Source organism: Callorhinchus milii, unplaced genomic scaffold (genome assembly GCF_018977255.1).
Source record: "Callorhinchus milii isolate IMCB2004 unplaced genomic scaffold, IMCB_Cmil_1.0 Scaffold12, whole genome shotgun sequence".
In the NCBI taxonomy this organism is placed as follows: domain Eukaryota; kingdom Metazoa; phylum Chordata; class Chondrichthyes; order Chimaeriformes; family Callorhinchidae; genus Callorhinchus; species Callorhinchus milii.
In genome coordinates, this window is record NW_024704753.1 from 18290912 (window position 1) to 18311518 (window position 20607).

Sequence of the window (20607 nt, forward strand, 5' to 3'; positions counted from 1 at the left end):
AAACATACTGAATCACTAGCTATCTGCAGCATGTTTTTTAATTACTATAAATTAACTGATGGGTTAACAAATTGGGAGTATAGATTGAACCTGCAACAAAGCAAGATTCCTACTGCGGTGCAATCCCGATCAGGTTGAATGTTTGTAGAAAGACAGAATATCTTCCAGGGTTCTGCTCTGTGTTCTCGAACCCCGTTCAGAGTTGTCTTGTGGTGTTGTTTCTGATGTTTGGTGTGATGGCTGGTCCTGTTTCCAGCGGGGCCCACTCATCCGGGTAGATTGTGTGAATTGGCTCCTTGTCCAGCCTCGGCCCGTTGGTTTTTTGGAGTCGCTGTGATAATCCGAAGGGGGCGCAAACTCGGACGGCCTCTCCTCTCGAGGATCTGCATGCTGCCCAGGCCAACGTCCGTACAACTCCGCAACTTTTGGGGGTAAAAAAAAAAGGAAAAATCATTACCAAAACTTTAATGGACCTGGGTCGTTGCTTCTTTGGTAAATTGAAACCTTTAATGCAATCTTTTTCAGGGAAATAAAGTCCAGAAGAAGTACTTTTCGTTCGATCTAGATTAAAAAGTCTTAAAATAGTTCTGTACCTAAATTGAGCAATCATTTCTTTAATACAGTACTTAATAGTTATACCTTCTCTTGCAGGTCAGGGCACGTTTGTTATTTCAACATTATTTTCACTAGCCAGACTCGCCCATTGAGAGATGACACTTAGCAAGGTACTGGAGGGATAGTGATGCATTTACCTAGTCAGCAACTTATGTTTTCTTGTACCTTGTACTTGAACATGTTTGAACTTGATCAGAACAGTACCTACTGGTTTGGCAGCCTGACCAACTTTGGAGGGACTTTGTTTCTCCATTATAGTTTACCTTTCTCTCTGTCCCATTCCCGAACGTGCATCAGACCAAAATTCGAGTCCTTCCGTTCTTCTATTACCACATCCACCTTATTCCTCGTGGCAGGGGTTTCTGCCTGAGATACGGTTGGTTCCAAAGCCGCTGGCGTTTGTCCCACCAGCTCTGCCTCGTCACCTGCACAAGAAAGAAATTAATGCGCGTGGAACACAACTGAGGAAAACCTGACTGAATAAAAACCAAATGCATTTAAGATAACTCCCCATTATCTCATGCACTTCATGCATTATAAGTTAGTTTATAGCCTGGTTCACTTGTCGTTATCCAGACAAAAACATTAGCTAATTATACAAGAAACGTCTTGTGAACAGGAAAGATAAATAACCAATGAATGTTTTGAAGATAATTTGGATTAAAGGTGTCAGTCTTGCTCGCCAGTTGAGAGGTTAATGGAGTTCCCAATTTTTTTAAAAATTACTAAAAATTAGTATTCTACCATTCTGTGACGAAAGGCTCACTGTATCACTCGGCTTTGCTTTTAAGCATCATGGCATCACACTATTACCCAAACCGCACAACATTTGAGACATCATCGATCTTTAGGTCTTGTCGAGCTCTCTCTCAGACATCCACCTTCCCGTAGCCAACCATTCATTCCCTTAGCAACACAAACACTTGTTCGCACCTTCATTGTTCTCTGCCGGCAGCTCGGAATCTTCTTCAATTCCATCTCCCTTCAGTTTCTTCATCTTTCTCTGACGAATCTTTGCCAGTCTCGCGTCTAACACGGCTTTTCGTTTCTCCTTCAACTTCTCTCGCTTGCTCCTCTGATCCATCGTCTGTAACACAAACCCAAGCCAGAAATTCTGGCTCCTACTCAAGTCTGGAAAGTAGCAACTAAGCGATTGAGCCCAGGACGGCTATGCGCTCAGGCAGGGTGGATGGACGTCGAACACTGTTGCCTGTCTCCCTCAAAGTTTTCTTATCAGCCCACCTCTAGTTAGTATCAGAGAATGCTTGCCGATAAATAATAATCTTTGCATTTGATACAGCGCCTTATCAAGTCTTCGAGACGTCTCAAAGCGCTTCACAGAATATAGTGTAAAGTGAATTGACTGTATATTTTGTGGGCAAAACGCAGCAGCCAATTGCGCACAGCAGCGTCCCCACAAACAGTTGTGAATCGAGTGACCAATTTCTTGGGGGCCTATTTTTAAACCAAACAATAGGATGTAAAGTTGCTGTTCAAAGGAAAATATCTAATAAGTCGATCTAAAATAGAAAAACAGGATGTTTAATATTAGATTTTTAAGACACTTCGTCAAACAAGCGGTGCAGAGGTTTGCTTACAAAGGGACCTTCTTTGTCCTGATCGCTCATGAACACATTATTTATACTGTGACATCAGGCAGTGGGCACCCACACACGTGGAGGGGAACAGCAGCATTTGTGTGCGAGTGCCAAAGCTTAAACCTGCTCCTTAAAACTCAAATAGATGCACGTCACTCGTATCTGTGGAGGGTACCTGCTCTCTCAGCATATCCAGTGTTTCAATCTGTTTCTTTCTGACGCTTTCTTCACGAGCGAAGGCATAGTAACCGACACCCATCTCTCGAGCCTCTGGAAAAACATCAAGGTAATGGTAAGTCCCTGGCTATTTATTGTCAGCTCACTGGGCTTCCCACGCTTTCCCAATTTCCATCTCAGTAGGTGGCCATCTTCCAACTTGATCAAGATTTCCTCTGGTGGGTGGGTGGGTGGATCAATAACCAGAGGACACAGATTTAAGATAATTTGCAAAAGAACCAGAGGGGAGACCAGGAGACTTTTTTTTAATACCCCAGCGAGTTGTTACGGTCTGGAACGCACTGCCTGAAAGGCTGATGGAAGCAGATTCGATAATAGCTTTCAAAAGGGAACTAGATAAGTGCTTAAAAAGGAAGAATTTGCATGGCTATGGGGTAAGAGTGGGGGAGTGGGGACTAGTTGGGTAGCTCTTTCAGAGAGCCAGTACAGGACCCTTACCTTAAATATCACCAAATTACTAGGAACCAGAAGCTTTTTTTAATTAAATGATAAAAGAATGGAAAAGTAAAAGCATGACACTGCGCCTGCAAATGCAGTATTTAACTGGGGGGGACCTTCAAATGTGAAACACAAAACGTTTGCTGCTGACATTAAAATGTGTTTAATGAGACGGTGCGTTGTGAGAAAGCATTGTACCTTGTTCCCGAATATCCTCATAATGCAACGGCCCAACTGGTCTACTCAACGCTTCCTCCTCCTCCTTCTCCCACTCTTCCCGCTGAAGCTCTCTTCTCATATCCTTTGATAACAAGGTCTTTTCTTCAGTCTTGTGTCTAGAAACAGTATACAGATACATATTGTATATTGTGCGAAGCAAATATGGGAAACTAACAAGAGTCACAGTACAACATCTCTCATCCTCATTTCCAATTAATGGGGCATAGCAACCGGAGTATTTAAAGTATTTAAGTCTTGCTTCGGATCACTGATCAAAATTCAGCCAGGGTTCCAGAGCTTCCAATTGCTAACCATTGACCCCTCCTAGAGGTGCTTGTGTTTGTGGACATCGGGCAGGAGACAGGATCAGGAATGACTTTGCTTCCAACATCAAATCTGTTGACATTCGTTATTATGGTTCACGGTTAAATAACGGCCATTTTCAGAGAAGAAAGGTAGGGTATTAAACTGGGGAAGAGATTGATATTGTGTGCATAAGAATCCAAACGAAAACCACCGCATTCAGTCATCAGTTGGCACCGGGTGCTGGAGGACATCAGCCTGCACGTACCTTGAGCCCTTCAGCTCTATGTCCATAGCGAGCAGCGCCGTCATGTCCTTCTTCATACACCGTCTGGATCGACCTAAAGAATCCACATAATCGACCCTGGAAGAGGCAGGAGAAGGTGAAAGAAAAAAAAGCTTCAGCTCAAAATCTCCCACAGTAATCAATTCTCTACAAAACATCACTGCAAACACACGAGAGATAAGAGTAAATGTACAAACAGCTGTAAAATCCCACCTGGTTTTAGTTTGTAAGACCATCTGGTCTTAAAATTTAAACTTATAATAATCCTCGCTTGATACAGCGCCTGATCACGACTTTGAGACATCTCAAAGCGCTTCACAGAATATACTGTGAAGTGCATTGACTGTATATTTTGTGGGCGAAATACTGCAGCCAATTGCGCACAGCAGCGTCCCCACAAACAGCCGTGGATTGAGTGACCAAATTTTTTTTCAAGGGACACTTGTGCAGAATGTGAGACATTCTTAAATCCACCTTTAATTTGGAAACCCGTCCTGTGCAGTTCTTAAAAAGAACAGCTTCCAAAGGTTGGATTTTTAGCAATTCTCCACAAGTTTGCCCAAGCGTAAGATACACTGCACATGTGGTAGCTCTGAGTTGTCACCTCCCTAACTCACGGCAGGAAACTCACCATTCCTCGTCAGGATTCTGCGGGGGTGGAATTTCAGATTCAGGCGTTGTCGTGTCCTCATCTTTCTTGTTCTCTGCTGCCTTCCTCTCACTTACGGCCCGCAACTCTTTCTGCTTGTCAAAGATCTTTTGTGTGAAATCAACCAAGTACATACTTTCTGTTTCTTCGTCTGACACAAAAGGGAGATTATTTTACATAACAGGGAGGGAGGAGAAGAAACAGGTGGAACAGAGAGAGATGGTCATTAAACTGCAGTGAACTGTAGCTAACAACTGTGGCAACTTAATCCATATAATTATAGCGCATCAACCACTACCATCAACTAATTCTACCAAACACCCAGTGTTCAACATTTAAGGTACTTCAGTAGACAGTTAACACTATTCTTTCCCTACAATTAAGTATAAAAGTTTGAACAATATCAATCGGGTAACAGACATTAAGAATCAGGAAAGGACTGTCACCTGGAAAATTTCCCTTTGTCATCTGCTCGTACAGTTTTGCTTTTTCCTCCAGCTTCTGCCTGAAAGAAACAAATGCATTCATTTGACTAAAGGTGAAACTTAACTGAATAATTTGAAAGATCATTCTCACTTGTATACCAAACAATTGTGAGCATGAGTGCTACACAGATTTGTGCTCTGAAAATCTAGGTTTCCACTCAAATTACAATGCTGAGCGAGTGCTGAAATGAATCATGACTTCAAACTTCTCAATTCCCAATGTTTCTTTAAGACACCAAACCCTTGATTATCCTCCTCTGTATTGCCACGAATACATGAAGGTACATGGATCAGAGTTGACATAAAATATGTTCTCGCTAAAATTTCAAACCGTTCATCGTTTAAGTTGAAAACCTTACTTTGATTTGTCCAGCGTTTGCTGCTCCTCTGCTTTTTCTTCCACATCCTTCTCAGCTCGTGCATCAACACCTGCGTTTGCTTTGACCCAGATATTCGGTTTCTATTAAATAAACATGACAAGAGCTTTACACACTTTGCAGTCTCTCAACGTACAATAACTGCAACGTACAATGCACAGACGCGGTGCGAACCTTAGCTAAAATAAGACGTCAGAATCGGTATTAGGTGGGCGCAAACAATGGCAAGTCCTTGCCTCAAATATCAGTCCATCAGCACTAGGGTACGTTCAAGGAACAGCACCTTAACCGATTTTTTTTGGGGGGGGAGGAGGCAGTAAAAACGTACGGAGAACAATAACTGTGTACAACAGAGATATACCACTCCGGTCTGTGTAACGTATCGCACATCACAAGTGCGACAACGGGGACAATCTACCTGTGTGGGCGCAGCACTGAGCACTGAACACTGACCGCACTGTCATTCGTATTAATGATGTCCACGTTTTATAGGATTCAAACTGAGAGACTGAAACAGCTCTGAGTTGCAGAAGCTCCTTCAGGCCGAGTGCTCCTACTCTGCCAATGGAGAGAGGGGGAGGGTTGAGGGGGGGGGGTTGAGAAGGGGGGGGGGTGTGTTGGGAGGGGGAGAGAAAGGGGAGGGGGGAGAAAGGGGAGGGGGGAAAGAGTTGGGGGGTTTGGGAGGGGGAGAAAGGGGAGGGGGGAGAGAGCGGGGAGGAGGGGTTTGAGAGGGGAGAGAGTTGGGGGGTGTTGGGAGGGGAGAGAGGGGGGGAGAGGGGGAGAGTTGGGGGGTGTTGGGAGGGGGAGAGAGGGGAGGATGGGGGAGAGAGTTGGGGGGTTTGGGAGGGGGAGAGAGTTGGGAGGGAAGGAGGGGAGGGAGAGTTGGGGGTGTTGGGAGGGGAGAGAGGGGAGGATGGGGGGGAGAGTTGGGGGGTTTGGGAGGGGGAGAGGGGAGGGGGGGGAGAGAGTTGGGAGGAAGGAGGGGAGGGGAGAGAGGGGGAGGAGCGGGGGGAGAGAGGAGAGAAACAGCGCCGTCTGCGGGTTCACTGCCCCATTACCCGGTTCGCTGACTTGGCCGTCAACGGCGCCGCCGCCGCCTTCAGGAGCTTTTCCCGCTTGAACGCCTCCTGTTTCCGGTAGAGTTCGGCCTTCAGGTCAACCAACTGCAAACACCGGAAAGAGAGAAACCGAAACCACGCGGTCAAACCGATGCGATAGTGTGTGTGAGTGAGTGTGTGTGGGGGGGGGTCAGGCCTCACACACACACACACACACACTGCCCACACCCCCCCGGCCCCCGGGCCGCCCCGCCCCCCGGGCCCTCCTTACCGAGGCCGCCGTCACGTTAAACGCCTTCTTGCTCTTGTCCATTGGCAAACACCGGAGCCGCGGCCACTCCGCTCTAAGCCGCCATCTTCCCCCCTTTCCCGGCGCGGTGGCGGTCACATGACGCCCCCTGGATCACGTGGCGACCTCGCTCAGCGGATCACGTGGCTCCACAGGTCAGGTGGCTTCCCCCCCCGATCACGTGGCTACCTCTCTACCCGGATCACGTGGCTACCTCTCTACCCGGATCACGTGGCTACTTCCTTTCTTCCACCCCCACCGCCCGCCCCCGATCACATGACCGCCTCCGGATCACGTGGCTCCACGGGTCAGGTGGCCGCCCCCTGGGTCACATGACTCCCCCCCCCTGTTGCCCCATCGCTGGAGGTCACTGTGGGTCAGATCCCAGCATCGTCCGCCCTCTCCTCTCCCCCACCCCCCAAACCCCCACCAACCCCCCCCCCCAATCTTCATCGTCGTCGTGGTCCCCGCCGCCGCCGTCATGATTTGGGGTTCAGTGGTGCGGGGAAACAGACCCTTAGCCACGACCGCCACCGAAGTTGGGGTTCACATCTCCGATTGGGGTGTCACATTGGCCCCAAAGACCCCCCGACCCCACCCCCCCCACCCCACTTTACCTTTATTTGGGCTGGTGGTGCAGGATGAACCCAATGGCGTTCCGGGTCTGACATCCACACCACCACCGCCACCGCCGCCACCGCCGCCCCGGAGTTCAAGTCCATCTCGTTAGCCCAAAGGGCCACCGAGGCTTTTAACGTCCATCATCTCGACGGTCGAGCGGCGACCAACTCAAGTCGGATGGTTTTCGAAGTACAAGTGCGCTTTTCCCAAGGGTTTTTCGACGAGGAAGCTATTGCTTTCATTTTTCTGAATGAAACCGTACCTTCCTCAAGAGTCCCAATTTGCGACGAATGGTGCGAAATGTCCACAAAAAGAGTCCTGGGCTCGAAGTGAATGTTTTAATGACAGTTCTGTACCCGTGAAGAGAGTTCTCCCGTGTTACGTTCAATAGCTAAATCATCAAAGCAGAAGTCACTGGCGAAAATTACAGTACAACACGCAACATCTAGCATTTATTAAGTGGCAGGCACATGAGAGCAGCTTTTTGTAGATAGTAGACGCTCAGGAATAACTCTGAGATTATTCTTCTTCCTCTAAGGCCGGTTTCTCTCCCATCGTTGGCATAATATGTACAAGGACTGGTTTCGGTCAATCTATGGAAAGAAAAACAGGAGAGAGAATGTGTAAAACAGAACAGGTACTCAGCAAATCCTGTCGCTGTCATGTCAATTAACTCACCAAGAAAGTGTCCATCTTGGGAATATGATCTAAACATTTATGTTGGGCCACTACATTCGCAGAAATAGTTTAATCAAAAGCCTTTCATCCTAGTGTTCGGGCTCTTTTTTGGGGGGAGGGGGTCAGCCGGGTGTCTGACACATACAGAAACCCATCACCGTGCTTAACAGGATGCAAACAGTTTGAGAGTTCCCTGGAGGGCGCAGCCTGCTTACCTAATACCAGAGAGTATGAGGCGCAGTTTCAAGAGCCCAAGGCTTAGGAACACCAGAGAGTGCGTGACAGTACTGTACTGTCAAAGTTTAACCAGCTAAAACTGCACAGTTTACAACGGAGAGCACTGCGGGCAAGCTTCCTGCTGCTAGAAAAGGAATGACAAGAAACTAAAGGTTGTTTTCTTTCCAGGATTAATTTAGCAGTTTATGGACCTTCTTCAGGTAACGAATGGACTGAGAGAAGCTGGGCGCTGTCGATCTGATCTTCTTCATACAGAAGGATCTTATCCAGGAGTTTCTTTTTGTGAGGATTGATCGTGAGGTCTGAGCAAGTGAAGAACTCTCCCACTACAAAACAGAAGGTCACAAGTAAATTACTGCCTCAATAATAACAACACAATAACAATCCTTGCATTTGGTAGAGCATCTTATCACGTCTCCGAGGTGTCTCAAAGCACTTCATAGAATATGCAAAGGAATTGACTGTATATTTTGGCTCCAGTACTGGAAGGCCATTTGCCCAAGGAATTCTATCCCAGCAATTCCAGAAGAGCAGTAAGGAGAAAACTGCAAAGAATACCTTTCAAAACATTAAGTCTATGTCTGGGTGTATATATTTCAACACTGTGTATATGTTGTGGATGAAATGTAATTTATCAGTTATTAATTAATTATTGATAATTAAGACGTGCCTGTACTAAATGTTGAAGACAGTGTTGAGCATTCAGAAGTACAACGTGGCCCATCACTCAGCTTGTTAATGAACGAACTTCGGCAACAGGTGTATCGTGAAGAGGATTCTAAATGTTGAGACGCTGTGTTGCTCACAGTCAGTTCGCATACACTTCGAGGTGAGCCAGGAGACAAAGCAACGTTAGAGTTCCCGCAGGATGGCGTCATTGAGAGGTTGCTGTAGTTGACTTCTTTGTGGGTGAGAACATCGGCCATTATATCCTGTGAACCTGGAGGGGACAGTGCAGCACAATCTGAACCAGCACCAGACCAATCGAGATGCCTGCAAAGTCGGTTTGGTTGGAGCAACTCCTGATCAAAGCCACTCGGGGTCGCTGCTGATTCCGGCATGCTTCCATAGTCATGGCTATTGGCGAAAGATGAAGTTTCCTCAATTGCTTTGGGGCACGAATCAAAGTCAGAGTTACCACACGTGGACTTGAGTTTCAAACTGCGCATCCCTGCACTAGACAACGGCGCGAGCCGAGTTGGAACACGATAATGACCAAAACTGTCCGACTCATCTGACTCACAAGGCGTCCTTGGGAATTCTTCACCTAGTACTTGTGATGCCGTTTCTGGCAAGTATTTGAAGATAGCTGGATGTAATGACTGGCCTTCCAGACAAGGACTAAGCACCTCGGTATTCTCCTGTGGACATGAAGTCAATTGATTGAACTTGAAAGTAAGGTCCTTTAACTCCTCAGGAGTGCTGTGCAAGCCTTGTAGCTGATGTTCAAGATTTTCCAACATCATATAAACCTGTCACACACAGAAGTACATTAATTATCAAATAATCCCAGCTATTTCTTATGGCAGAATAAAAATACGTCTTTTTTTCAAGCAAGTTTCAGAGTAAGTGTTTACATTGCCGCACCAAGAACTCTCAGGTCACATGGATTAGATGCCCCAATAATGATCCGCTCCCCCAAATCCCCCTGGTCTCATTTCAGCCACCCTTGAAGTTTGTTGAGGGATACTCCTAAAATCCAACCCTGTAGGTCATTTAATAGTAAATATAGTCTGGTAAATTAGGTTCCATTATATGTGAATGTACTATATGAACCATCCATACCCCTTGATTAGATTGCAGCGAACATCTAAAATATGACTATCAATTATTTTTGGCAGGGCGGTCCAACTGTCGGCCCGCGGGCCGCATCCAGCCCGTGGGCCTCTACTCCCCCTCACCCCACCTCCCTCCATTTCGTCTGAGCTCCTTCCAAGTCAAGCACGTTACACTGGATTCAGCACCTCTGCCCTGAATGTAGGCAAAGTCACACATTCGTCAAATAAAACCCAACATTTGATTTATTTTTTTTACCTGGTTCATCTCAGGTCTTTTCTTTCCGAGGCAAAGGCAGGCGATTTCAGCAAATTTAACCGTGATCATTAAAGGCACTGGCCCACCTTTCTTGTCCAAATAGTTCTGACAGATGCTGTAGCTTACATCAGCAGAACTTCTCGTTTCCTTCGCTGCCCCCAGTTCTTCCAACATGAGATCTTTCTGTTTTGAGACCAAAGGGTTAAAAAAAAACATGCACCACATGTGACTAATTCTGTAGTTATTACAGAATGTACTCAGAGACGTCTCGAAGACCTCAAAAGGCACTATATCAAATGCAAGGGTTATTATTATTACACCCAGGAGGATGTGAGATGTCTTATTTGATGTGGGAGAAATCAGTACTTAGAAAGTAGAACTTAGCATTTGCTAATAGATTATTTGGAAAGGCAACCAAGGTCTCGTAAATTCCTCTATTATGTCTTTGCATTTGTACTAACACCACAGCTATGTCTAATTCTGTGAAATACGGATAAAAATACCGCCCTCCAACCCTCCTGATCCCAACCCCCAGCTCAGGTCCAATTCCCTCACTGTCCAGCGCCTTGGGACGTCCTCCCGACATGAAAAGTGCCGTGTAAATGTAATTTGTTGTTGTTGCTACTTCAGTCTATACTTTACAAGGATATGACGACATTTTGCTGCAAGCGTGAATTGATTATTGATAACGATCATCATAAGCTTAAATTTGTAGTAGTATCTTAACACACCATCAAAACATCTCAAAGTGCTTCCTATTCTGTAGTAGGACTAGCTATTTAAATTGTAATGAGATGTAAATATACAGAAAGTATAGTTTTCAGGTCACAGACGTGCGTACAAACTGCTGTAATGGGAATGGTATGTTTTGAGGTGAAAAGAGACTTCACTGGCATATTGCAGTAGGATATACCAAGGCAGGGGGAGGAGAAAGTCAGTTCTTCTTACCAAAAACACTGGCTTCCTGTTCTCGTCTATGGCTTTGATTCCAGTGAGGATCTCAGATAGAACCTAAAATAAAGTAAATTCAGAACTCATCAGAGTTTAACTGAGGAACATGTGGTAGCTCTCTCAAAATGAGATGCAGTCAGACAGAGGAATATTAAATAATAATAATCCTTGGATTGTACATAGCTCATCACATCACTGAGAAGTCTCAAAGCTGCTTCACAGGATATTCTCACAGTAGAGATGGCAGGACAGTAGGAGGGCAGTGACATGCAAACAGGATGTGGTCTCCTGACCAAATTCAAAGACCCAAGTCTTTGACAGCAGCCTCACATTAACTGGATATTTTGAATGAATTAATTAATGATCATTCATCTCCCTAATCCTTTAAAGAATTCACTTACTATTCCAAAGCTGAAGGTGTCGACTTTGACAGACAGCTGCCTGTGTCGAATATATTCATCGGGTAGGTAGGCCAGGGGTCCCTGTAAGGTTTTGGTCTTGACGGTAGTGTGATTGGAACCTGTACTGAGAGAAACAGTTTTCACCAGGCCAAAGTCTCCCAGTCTGGGTGTGAAATGTTCATCCAGCAGAATATTGGAACTGTCAGAACAAGACCAACATTAATACAACGTACAACATACAGTAAATTCCTGATAACTCGACCCTGACTTAACTTGTCACTACCACTTAAGTCATCATGCTGTCCATATCCCGGCCGCACTTGGTCCTGTAGCTCAATGGTCAGGGCACTCTCCTCGCAAGCGAGAGGACCTGGGTTCAATTCCCGGGCAGGGCGAAACATTGGGCAAGTTTCCAGGAAGTAGGAACTCAGTTGTTAGTTGATTGGCAGATTGCTTTACCGGGGATAATAATCCCTTACAAAAATAAAATAAAAATAATAATTTGATCACTCAATCCACGACTGTTTGTGGGACCCTGCTGTGTGCAATCGCCTGCCGCATTTCACCCACAAAATATACAGGCACTACACTTTACAGTATATTCCAAGAAGTGATAACACACTATATCAAATACAAGGATTATTAGTATTGTCATCATCTTTCAGTCAATGACCACATTGCTGAGAAAGAGATAAATCCAGTCATTTCCCACACAAAGAATGAAACTCAGCAAGAGATTCAGCCCAGGACGCTACTTCTGCTGTCTAATTCATAGCAGCACTAACAAAAGCAAAGGAGGAACTCACAAGCTTTATCTCTTAACCACAGGCAGCGATCAGGTAACTTGTGGATTGAAGAAGAGAAAAAAGCACAAATAACGTTCAATAAATTGCCTTTGGTGACAATCCGAGGAAAGCAATGCTTCAGAAAGGGCAATTATTAGTGTGGGTCCTACTTTTCCCATTCACATTCCAGGAGCTCAAGTCATGACTTGATCCCAGGGGCTCAAGACACGGCCTGCGTTCGAAGGGGGGTAAATTCAGAACAAATCTGTGGAGACACTACTTCAGTGAGAGAGTCGTAAACGTATGGACCAGGCTCCCCTCAGGAGACAGACGGTGGACGCAGAAAGTGTTGCTTGTTTGAAGAACAAACAAGATAGATTTCTGCTAGAAAATAATATCTGAGGGAAACACCGTATAGTTTGGGACACGACATGTCAAGCGACTGCCAGGATGGTGGAAGGTGAACCAGATGGACCTTCTTTCGTCCAGCAAATTCTTATGTTCGTCTGACAGACCAAACACCCCAAAGTTCGGACCAAGATAACTTACCTTTTAATGTTTCCATGAATTAGAGGCACATCACTCTTGTGCAGATATTGTATCGCTCTTGCTGTTCCGAGTGCAATTTTAACACGTGTGACCCACGGAATTCCATGTCCAGGGTTCTGTAAATAACAGAGAAGGACTTCAATATTCTGTATTGAGTTTGGCTTCTTGTCTTTTTTTTCCCTCTTTTCCTTGGAAAGGTCTAAGCAAATTCTTAAATGCAACCTTAGTTTTGAAGCTGGTTTTCTGTACTAGATTTACCTATTTACCCAAATTCTGTTCACTCCGAAATGCTTCAAAAATGGGGTAAAGCTCGAGACAGGTAGAATTTTTCTCCCTCTTTTGTAAGAGACACACACACACACACACACACGGGGTGAAGACTCCTAACTTCAACAGCAGAGGGGAGAAATCATAAAGCGATTCATTCCGACAGTGTATTGATGTCTAATAATGAATAATAATGATCCTTGCATTTGATACGGCGCCTCATCATGTCTTCGATACGTCTCAAAGCGCTTCACAGAATGTACTGTGAAGTGAATTGACTGTGTATTTTGTTGGCAAAACTCGGCAGCTGATTGTGCCCAGCAGCGTCCCACAAACAGTCGTGGATTGAAGTGATTATTTATAAAACACTCTAACACTCTTAGGGCCTAATAAGGATATTTAACAATAGCAATTATCCAAAGAGAGAGAGAGACACACAAGTAGAAGTACCGCAGGTTACCGTGTTCTGAAGGCTGTTCTCCAGAGATCCATTGGACATGTAGCGATATATAAGACAGAAGACACCACATTCAGCACAGCAGCCTTCCAGAGCCAATATGTTAGGATGACGATGCCTAAAGAAAATGAAAATTTCAGGAGGTTTTAACGAAGAAAAAAAAAAGGACAATTTTACCAACTCTACTTTCGCCCGATCTTGAGTTCAGCAACAAACTGAGCAAGAACAATAAAATTCTAAAGCAGATAATACTGATAATAATCTTTGCATTCGATATCACGCCTTATCATGTCTTTGAGACGTCTCAAAGCGCTTCACAGGAAACACTGTGAAGTGAATTGACTGTATATTTTGTGGGTGAAACGCGGCAGCATCCCACAAACGGTCGTGGATTGAGTTACCCAATTATTATTGTCTTTTCATTTTTTTTGAATGGATTATTACCCCCAGAAAAGTGATCCGGCAATCGATTAACAACCGTCTTCCCACTTACTGGTAGGTAAAGAGACGTATGGAGTAAGGAAACTTGCCCAACGTCTCACCCTGCCTGGGAATCGAACCCGGGTCCTCTCGCTTGCGAGGCGAGTGCTCTAACCACTGAGTTACAGGACTCCACAGCTTAATTTCAAATTGAAGCAGTAGCTTTCGCAACCAGGCCTCAAGAGGAGCTGCACTGGGAATATCCTGGTATGAAAACCTAGTGTATATGAGGCCACAGTGATGAAATACTTACCGATAAAGGCTCTGCACCTCCTTGTGGAACAAATCCTGGACCTTTTCCCAGTCGATGTTTTCACTCTGTGTGAAAAAGATTTGGAACCAGAAGCATGTTAAGATTTTCCGGCAACCTGATGATGCAAACTTGGAAACCTATCTCTTTGGCTACTGACCCGGTTTGACACTGAAGTTCTACAGGTCATAGGAACGTAAGAACAGGAGTAGGCCATAAAGCTGGAATTTAACCAACTAAAAGCACACAACGAAAGCTATTACGAGCACTGACTGGCGAGTTCTACGATAGAGACTGATCCCCTTTTACCAAATCCTTGTGATGACTGCGTACTATGTTGACTAAAGGGCTGTCAGATGGAAATCTTGTGAAACAAAAATACTTGACAAGATGTTCTGAGTAGTGAATCATCCCAGGAAGCCGCACGATAACAAGACTTGCCTCCTTTAACCACTTGATCGCGTAATCAGTATTGAACCTGCGGCCCTTGTAGACGTGTCCAAATGTCCCTCGGCCAAGTTCATGTCTCTCGTCGAAGTTATTGGTGGCTTTTCTCAGATCCTGCAAAGTCCAGGCACAGTTGGATGGATCTGCTTCCTGGAGCGGTACAATGGGAACATCACCCAGAGGGAAACAAAAAGCACACAGAAATAACAATGGGAATATTGTGAGTCCAATGTCCTACCCTCCAAATCTCCCTTGAACAATTTTAAACTAAATGCAATTTTAATAGATGACTTGGCAAGAATGAAGACTCTAACAGAGATAAAATGGCAGCAGAGTGCTATTAATTTTCGTCCACAAAATATACAGTGAATTCACTCTACAGTATAATTTGAGACATCTCGAAAACGCGTTAAGGCGCTATATCAAGTGCAAGGATAATTGTTATTATTATTATTATTCATTGAGTCCTCAAGAAAGAGCAAAGAGCTTTATGTTTGATTGTTAGCAGATACATAAACGGTTCAGGTAATACGATTGCAATGGCAATTCCGAATAGCTTACCATCTTGGGTGATCTGCCGTTGCTTTCTTCATTCTGCGATTCAGAAAGGGATATTCGTTCACTTGCAGAAGCTTTCTGATCGGGAAGTGGATGTGAGAGACGCGCTGAGGGGAGACAAAGCCAGCAGAAAATAAGATGTTTTGATGGGGGGGGGGAAGAAGTTAGATTTAACTGATCTCCAACATGGTTTTCACCTTTCATTAATATGCGTTAAAAGGGTACAATTAATTAATAATTAATATAATTAATGATTAATTAATTATATTAAATCCATGGCACTTGGCCCCACTCGTCACCACACCACGGTAATAAAACAGGTTTCGCTTAGAGAGATGACACCTCCATCCTTTTAATTAGAATACCCGGAGCATGAAGATCATTCAAGTCATGTATCAATAGTCACCATTGTTTGTCGAATCCGGGCCAAATGAATCTTTCTGCTCTTGACCGGAGGCAAATGTAGGTGTCCGGTATGTTTCACAAGGTTGGGATGAAGGAATACGACAGCTGCTGGGCTGGGTGATGAAATGAGTCGCTGGTTTCCCTGTTAAAACAAGGTATCGTTTTTTTCAACATCCAAATAGAAATATTTCGTTCTGAAAATACACAGTCAATAATAATAATAATAATCCTAGCATTTGATATAGAGCTTAAGCACGACTCAAAGAGACCTCTCAAAGAATATACCGTAAAGTGAATTGAAGTGAATTTTGCACTACCGGCACTGCCCCACAAGCTGTCACGAAGTGAACAGATGATTTGCTTTTTATCTGAAGGATTGTTGTCCAGAACACTGAGAGAAACCCCTTCTCTTTTTTGAATAATGACGTAATATCATTAATGTTTATTATTGTCATTATTATAATGTGCACCTGAACAGATGGACAAGATGGGGCCAGATCCCACACCTGTAGTGTATTGGTTAGAGCACTCCAGCGAGAGGACCTGGGTTCGATCCCCGGCAGGACGAAACATTAGGCAAGTTTTGTTACTCCACGCCTCTGTTTACCAGTAGTAAGTAGGAACCCGGTTGTTAGTCGATTGGTGGATCTGAGAGTAATAATCCGTTAAAAAAGTAGTCACTCAATCCACGACTGTTTGTGGGACGCTGCTGTGCGCAATTTACTGCCACGTTTCACTCACAAAATACACAGTCACTCCACTTTACGGTATATTCCGTGAAGCGCTTTGAGACGTCTCAACGACCTGATAAGGCGCTTTATCAAATGCAAGGATTATTATTATTATAACCTAAAAGCAAGAATACTAAAAAAAAAGGCGTTACCACATGCAGTTATAATAATAATAATAATAATCCTTGCATTTGATATAGCGCTTTTCATGTCGGGAGGACATCCCAAAGCGCTTCACAGAACACACTGTAAAGTGAATTGACTGTATATTTGTGGGCAAACGCGGCAGCCGATTGCGCACAGCAATGTCCCACAAACAGTCGTAGATTGAAAATGACCAATTTATTATTGTTTTGGGTTTTGGAGGATTATTATTAGGCTCTGTGTGGAGTAAGGAAACTTGCCCAAGGTTTCGCCCTCTGCCTGGAATTGAACTCAGGTCTCTCACTTGCAAAGCGAGTGCTCTAACCACTGAGCTACAGGACTCCACAGTTAGCAAAGGGATGAGTAATACGGAGTAAGACTGTGAGCAAATCACTTACCCCTCTTGTTCCTTACACTTCCTATTTTTCTGTTACAATAGCATTAGGTTGAAAGGGCAACTTCAGCAAATACAGCGAAATAAATAGACCGAAACCAACGAAACAGGAAGTGGTATTGGCTGTAAGACGAAAAACAGGAGATAGCCAGGAATCTATATTTTGATGATTTTCATTTCAAGCTTATTCTGTAATGCAGTGGAACATGATCGCAATGTGGTGGCTGGAGCTCATTTGATACAGAGCCGTATCACCTCTTCGAGACGTCTCAAAGCGCTTCACAGGACACACTGCAAAGTGAGTTGACTATGCATTTTGTGGGCGAAACGCGGCAGCCGATTGCGCACAGCAGCGTCGCAAAAAACGGCCGTGAATATACAGTTTCACTGTGCAAATGTCACACAGAAAGATTCCATGACACATTTCCAAAAGTGAAGGCAGCTTTTTTTTCCCAGTGTCAGAGTCAAAAGTCCCCTAATATGAAACTACTTCTTTGTTGTTTGTAGTACTTCACGCTACGCAAATTGGCTACCGTGCTCACCGACAAATACACAGTCACCACACTTCACTGCAAAATTTTTTTGTATATTTTAGGAGGTTTGTGGCAATAAAATCTTTAAAAAATCCTTTAAAAATATAGTGCATAGAAAATAATATCTAGTTGATTTGAATTTGACATCTACATTAAATCTCCTGGATTTACCTTCTGCTGAAGAAACAGTACTTATTAACAGTACTTATTGTGTTGCCTTCCATTGTTTTAAATAAAGAGCTTTCTACCTACATCAAAGAATGTTTCGCCCACAAAATATACAGTCAATTCACTTCACAGTATATTCTGTGAAGGCTTTGAGGCGCTATATCAAATGCACGATTATTATTATTATTATTATAATAATAGGAACTTAGCATCTGATGTAGATCAGGAACTCTTTGTATTCAAGGGGAATTGAGAAAATAAGCCCAGAACAATACTTTGGCGGTGATAGCAAAACAAGAGGAAAAGCATTAGACTTGTTCTTCCCCCTCCACCCCTCGAATGTGATAAAGGAAGCGATACCATCAGGCAAGTTAAATGCGCACTTGGAAAACGCTGCTCCTTTGCGTTATACATAAAGGATTTATGCCATTATTCTGATGTTAAGGACATCTCAAAGTGCTTCACAGAATATACTGCAAAGTGAATTGACTGTGTATTTTGTGGGCAAAACGCGGCAGCCGATTGTGCACAGCGGCGTCCCCACAAACAGTCGTGGATTGAGTGATCAAATTTTTTTGAAGGGATTGTAAAATACGCACAATGCCAGAAAATGGGCATTTACAGCTTGACCAACCTACACAAAGTTCAGCGTGCAAAGTTGCTTTAGCTATCAATAATAATCCCTCCAAAACCAAAAACAATAATAAATTAGGTCATTTTCAATCTATGACTGTTTGTGGGACATTGCTGTGCGCAATTGGCTGCCGCGTTCGCCCACAAATATACAGTCAATTCACTTTACAGTGTGTTCTGTGAAGCGCTTTGGGACGTCCTCCCGACGTGAAAAGCGCTATATCAAATGCAAGGATTATTATTATTATTATAATGAGCACTCACATGATAGAATAATATTGATCGCTCGGTAGAGTTTCATATCATTCAGGAGGTCTAGAAGCTGTTGGACAGTTCCTTGTCTCATGCCCCAAATCCACATCAGCTCTTTCGTTCTGCTACGTTCTCTTCTTCCGAAAGATTCAATGCTTCTCAGCTCTGTTTGATTTGTGATGATACAAGAGGCTGAAAGACGAGGCAAGATTCAAATACAGTAGTTAAACTCTGAGATCACTGAACTCACTGTTCACTGCGGAAACCTGGGGAAACCAGTAACCTATAATCATTATAATAACACTGTAATAATCTTTGCATTTGATACAGCGCCTTATCACGTCTGGGAGACATCTCAAAGCCCTTCACAGAATATACTGTAAAGTGAATTGACTGTATATTTTGTGGGCGAAACGCGGCAGCCAATTGCGCACAGCAGCGATTGAGTGATCAAATTATTATTATTTATTTGTTTTGATGGGATTATTACCCTCCAGAAAAATGATCTGCCAATCGACTAACAATCAGGGCTCCTACTTGCTGCAAGGTAAACAGAGGCGCGTGGAGTAAGGGAACTTGCCCATTGTTTTGACCTGTGTCTGGGAATCGAGCCCAGATCCTCGTGGTTTGTGAGGCGAGTGCTTTAACCAGTACACTACACGGACTCCACAAACAACCGTGAATATATACGTGTGACTCCTTACAAAGGCACGGTATAAACTCAGCATTAATCATTAATCTAACTCTCCAGAAGAAAGGTAAATATTGTCTCTTTAAAACGTATTCTCTCCTCCCCGGGCTAGGAAGGAAGAAGCAGATGGCGGGCTGGCTTTTAAAGTCTTATTTTAAAGCTGTTTTAATGTAAAAGTAGTGAGCGGGGAACGTGAATGAGGTGGAAACTAAGTCAGCGTTTGAACACCGCCCAGAATCGACTGGTTCAGTCAAGAAATGAACGCAGTAAACAGCAGATATAAGTGACTCACCGAACCTCATCCACGCCACATCCACCAGAGTATCCATCACCCTGTAAAACTCTTCCATGATCCCGGCGGGAATGTCATACACAAAGTTCTGCGAAGACATTTCTGGTGTTTCCTTAAAAGAAAAAACAACGGAGTAATCTGTGGATTGCAAATAATCCGTTCGTTACTGCTCCTCTAGTTATCTGCGTAAACCAGTGAATGATCAAACTTCCTGAACTGAAACTATTTGTACTGAAGGGGAGGGGGGACTTTTTCAGAGTAGTGCGAGAGAAAATCTTTGTAAGAGGTCATACGTAGGACTTACAGAAGATGTGGTGGCGGAAACTGGTGCGTGTAATGTTTTAACCTTAGACCTCAAACCAATTTAATGTAAAAATGTGTAGGGCTTGAGTTTCCGTCGGTTGTTATGCAATGAGAAGCATTGCGTGCCTGTTATGAATAAATCCCAACGTGACAATTACCGTACTCAATCATAGCTATAGCGGAAGACTCATCATCACCAACAATACAGACGAGATGTGCTCGTATACACGAGCTGGTGAATCATTGTCAGTTTTTGTCTGCCTGACACATAAAGTAATACGTAATACCTTACCGGTACTCCTCGAGTGTTTGTACAAAGCAGCTACAACAATAATTCTTGTTATCTGGTATACGGCCTATAAACAGCTCAAAAGTTTTGGCTCGGCGTTGCCATGAAACAGTCCTGAAGTGAACGAACAGTTTCATCGCCCACAAATTATAGTCAATTCACTTCGCAGTATATGTTCTGTGAAGCGCTTTGAGACATCTCGAAGATGGGATAAAGAGCTTTATCAAGTGCAAGGATTACTAGTGTTTGGAGGATTGTTGGCCAGGACACCTTTCTTTTTAAAATAGAGTAATAATAGATTAACAAAATTACACTTGCACGACACCTTTCACGTCGGGAGGACGTCCCAAGGCGCTGGCACAGCGAGCTGGGGGTCGGGATTGGGGAGGGTGGAGTGCAGGGGAGGAGGGGAATAATAATCCTTACTTTTGATATAGCGCCTCATCACTTTTTCTAGACGTCGCAAAGCGCTTCACAGAATATACTGTAAAGTGAATTGGCTG

The 20607-nt window shown here is 44.0% G+C and overlaps 2 protein-coding genes across 2 annotated transcripts; both read right to left on the reverse strand.

Moving 5' to 3' along the window:
- Positions 1–20: 20 nt before the first annotated feature.
- On the reverse strand, positions 21–6666 carry ccdc174 (coiled-coil domain containing 174). Its single transcript, XM_042339802.1, has 11 exons — positions 6537–6666; positions 6266–6370; positions 5190–5290; positions 4792–4850; positions 4328–4496; positions 3679–3774; positions 3087–3223; positions 2389–2483; positions 1549–1702; positions 879–1040; positions 21–422 (listed from the first exon to the last, which is right to left on the reverse strand). Exons 1-11 carry the CDS (start codon positions 6576–6578, stop codon positions 130–132), a joined length of 1413 nt encoding a protein of 470 aa, XP_042195736.1. The 5' UTR covers positions 6579–6666; the 3' UTR covers positions 21–129.
- Positions 6667–7491: 825 nt separating this feature from the next.
- Positions 7492–19851, reverse strand: LOC103176741 (interleukin-1 receptor-associated kinase-like 2). Its single transcript, XM_007890484.2, has 14 exons — positions 19513–19851; positions 18542–18721; positions 15676–15816; positions 15273–15376; positions 14706–14861; positions 14268–14332; positions 13538–13652; positions 12811–12926; positions 11477–11675; positions 11073–11135; positions 10125–10307; positions 8761–9562; positions 8282–8416; positions 7492–7768 (listed from the first exon to the last, which is right to left on the reverse strand). The coding sequence occupies exons 1-14, from the start codon at positions 19610–19612 to the stop codon at positions 7764–7766; spliced, it is 2364 nt and encodes a 787-aa protein (XP_007888675.1). The 5' UTR covers positions 19613–19851; the 3' UTR covers positions 7492–7763.
- Between the last annotated feature and the right edge of the window lie 756 nt (positions 19852–20607).

Excerpts from the sequence above, each read along its gene's own strand:
- ccdc174 (XM_042339802.1), bottom strand. The coding sequence starts at position 6,578 with ATGGACAAGAGCAAGAAGGCGTTTAACGTGACGGCGGCCTCG. Across the intron at positions 4,497-4,791 it reads GACAAAGGGAAATTTTCCAG|ACGAAGAAACAGAAAGTATG; the intron begins GTGACAGTCCTT and ends CTTTTGTGTCAG. Across the intron at positions 2,484-3,086 it reads TGAGGATATTCGGGAACAAG|AGGCTCGAGAGATGGGTGTC; the intron begins GTACAATGCTTT and ends ATGTTTTTCCAG.
- LOC103176741 (XM_007890484.2), bottom strand. The coding sequence starts at position 19,612 with ATGTCTTCGCAGAACTTTGTGTATGACATTCCCGCCGGGATCATGGAA. Across the intron at positions 14,333-14,705 it reads CGATCAAGTGGTTAAAGGAG|AGTGAAAACATCGACTGGGA; the intron begins GCAAGTCTTGTT and ends TTTTTCACACAG. Across the intron at positions 12,927-13,537 it reads AGAACAGCCTTCAGAACACG|AACCCTGGACATGGAATTCC; the intron begins GTAACCTGCGGT and ends TGTTATTTACAG.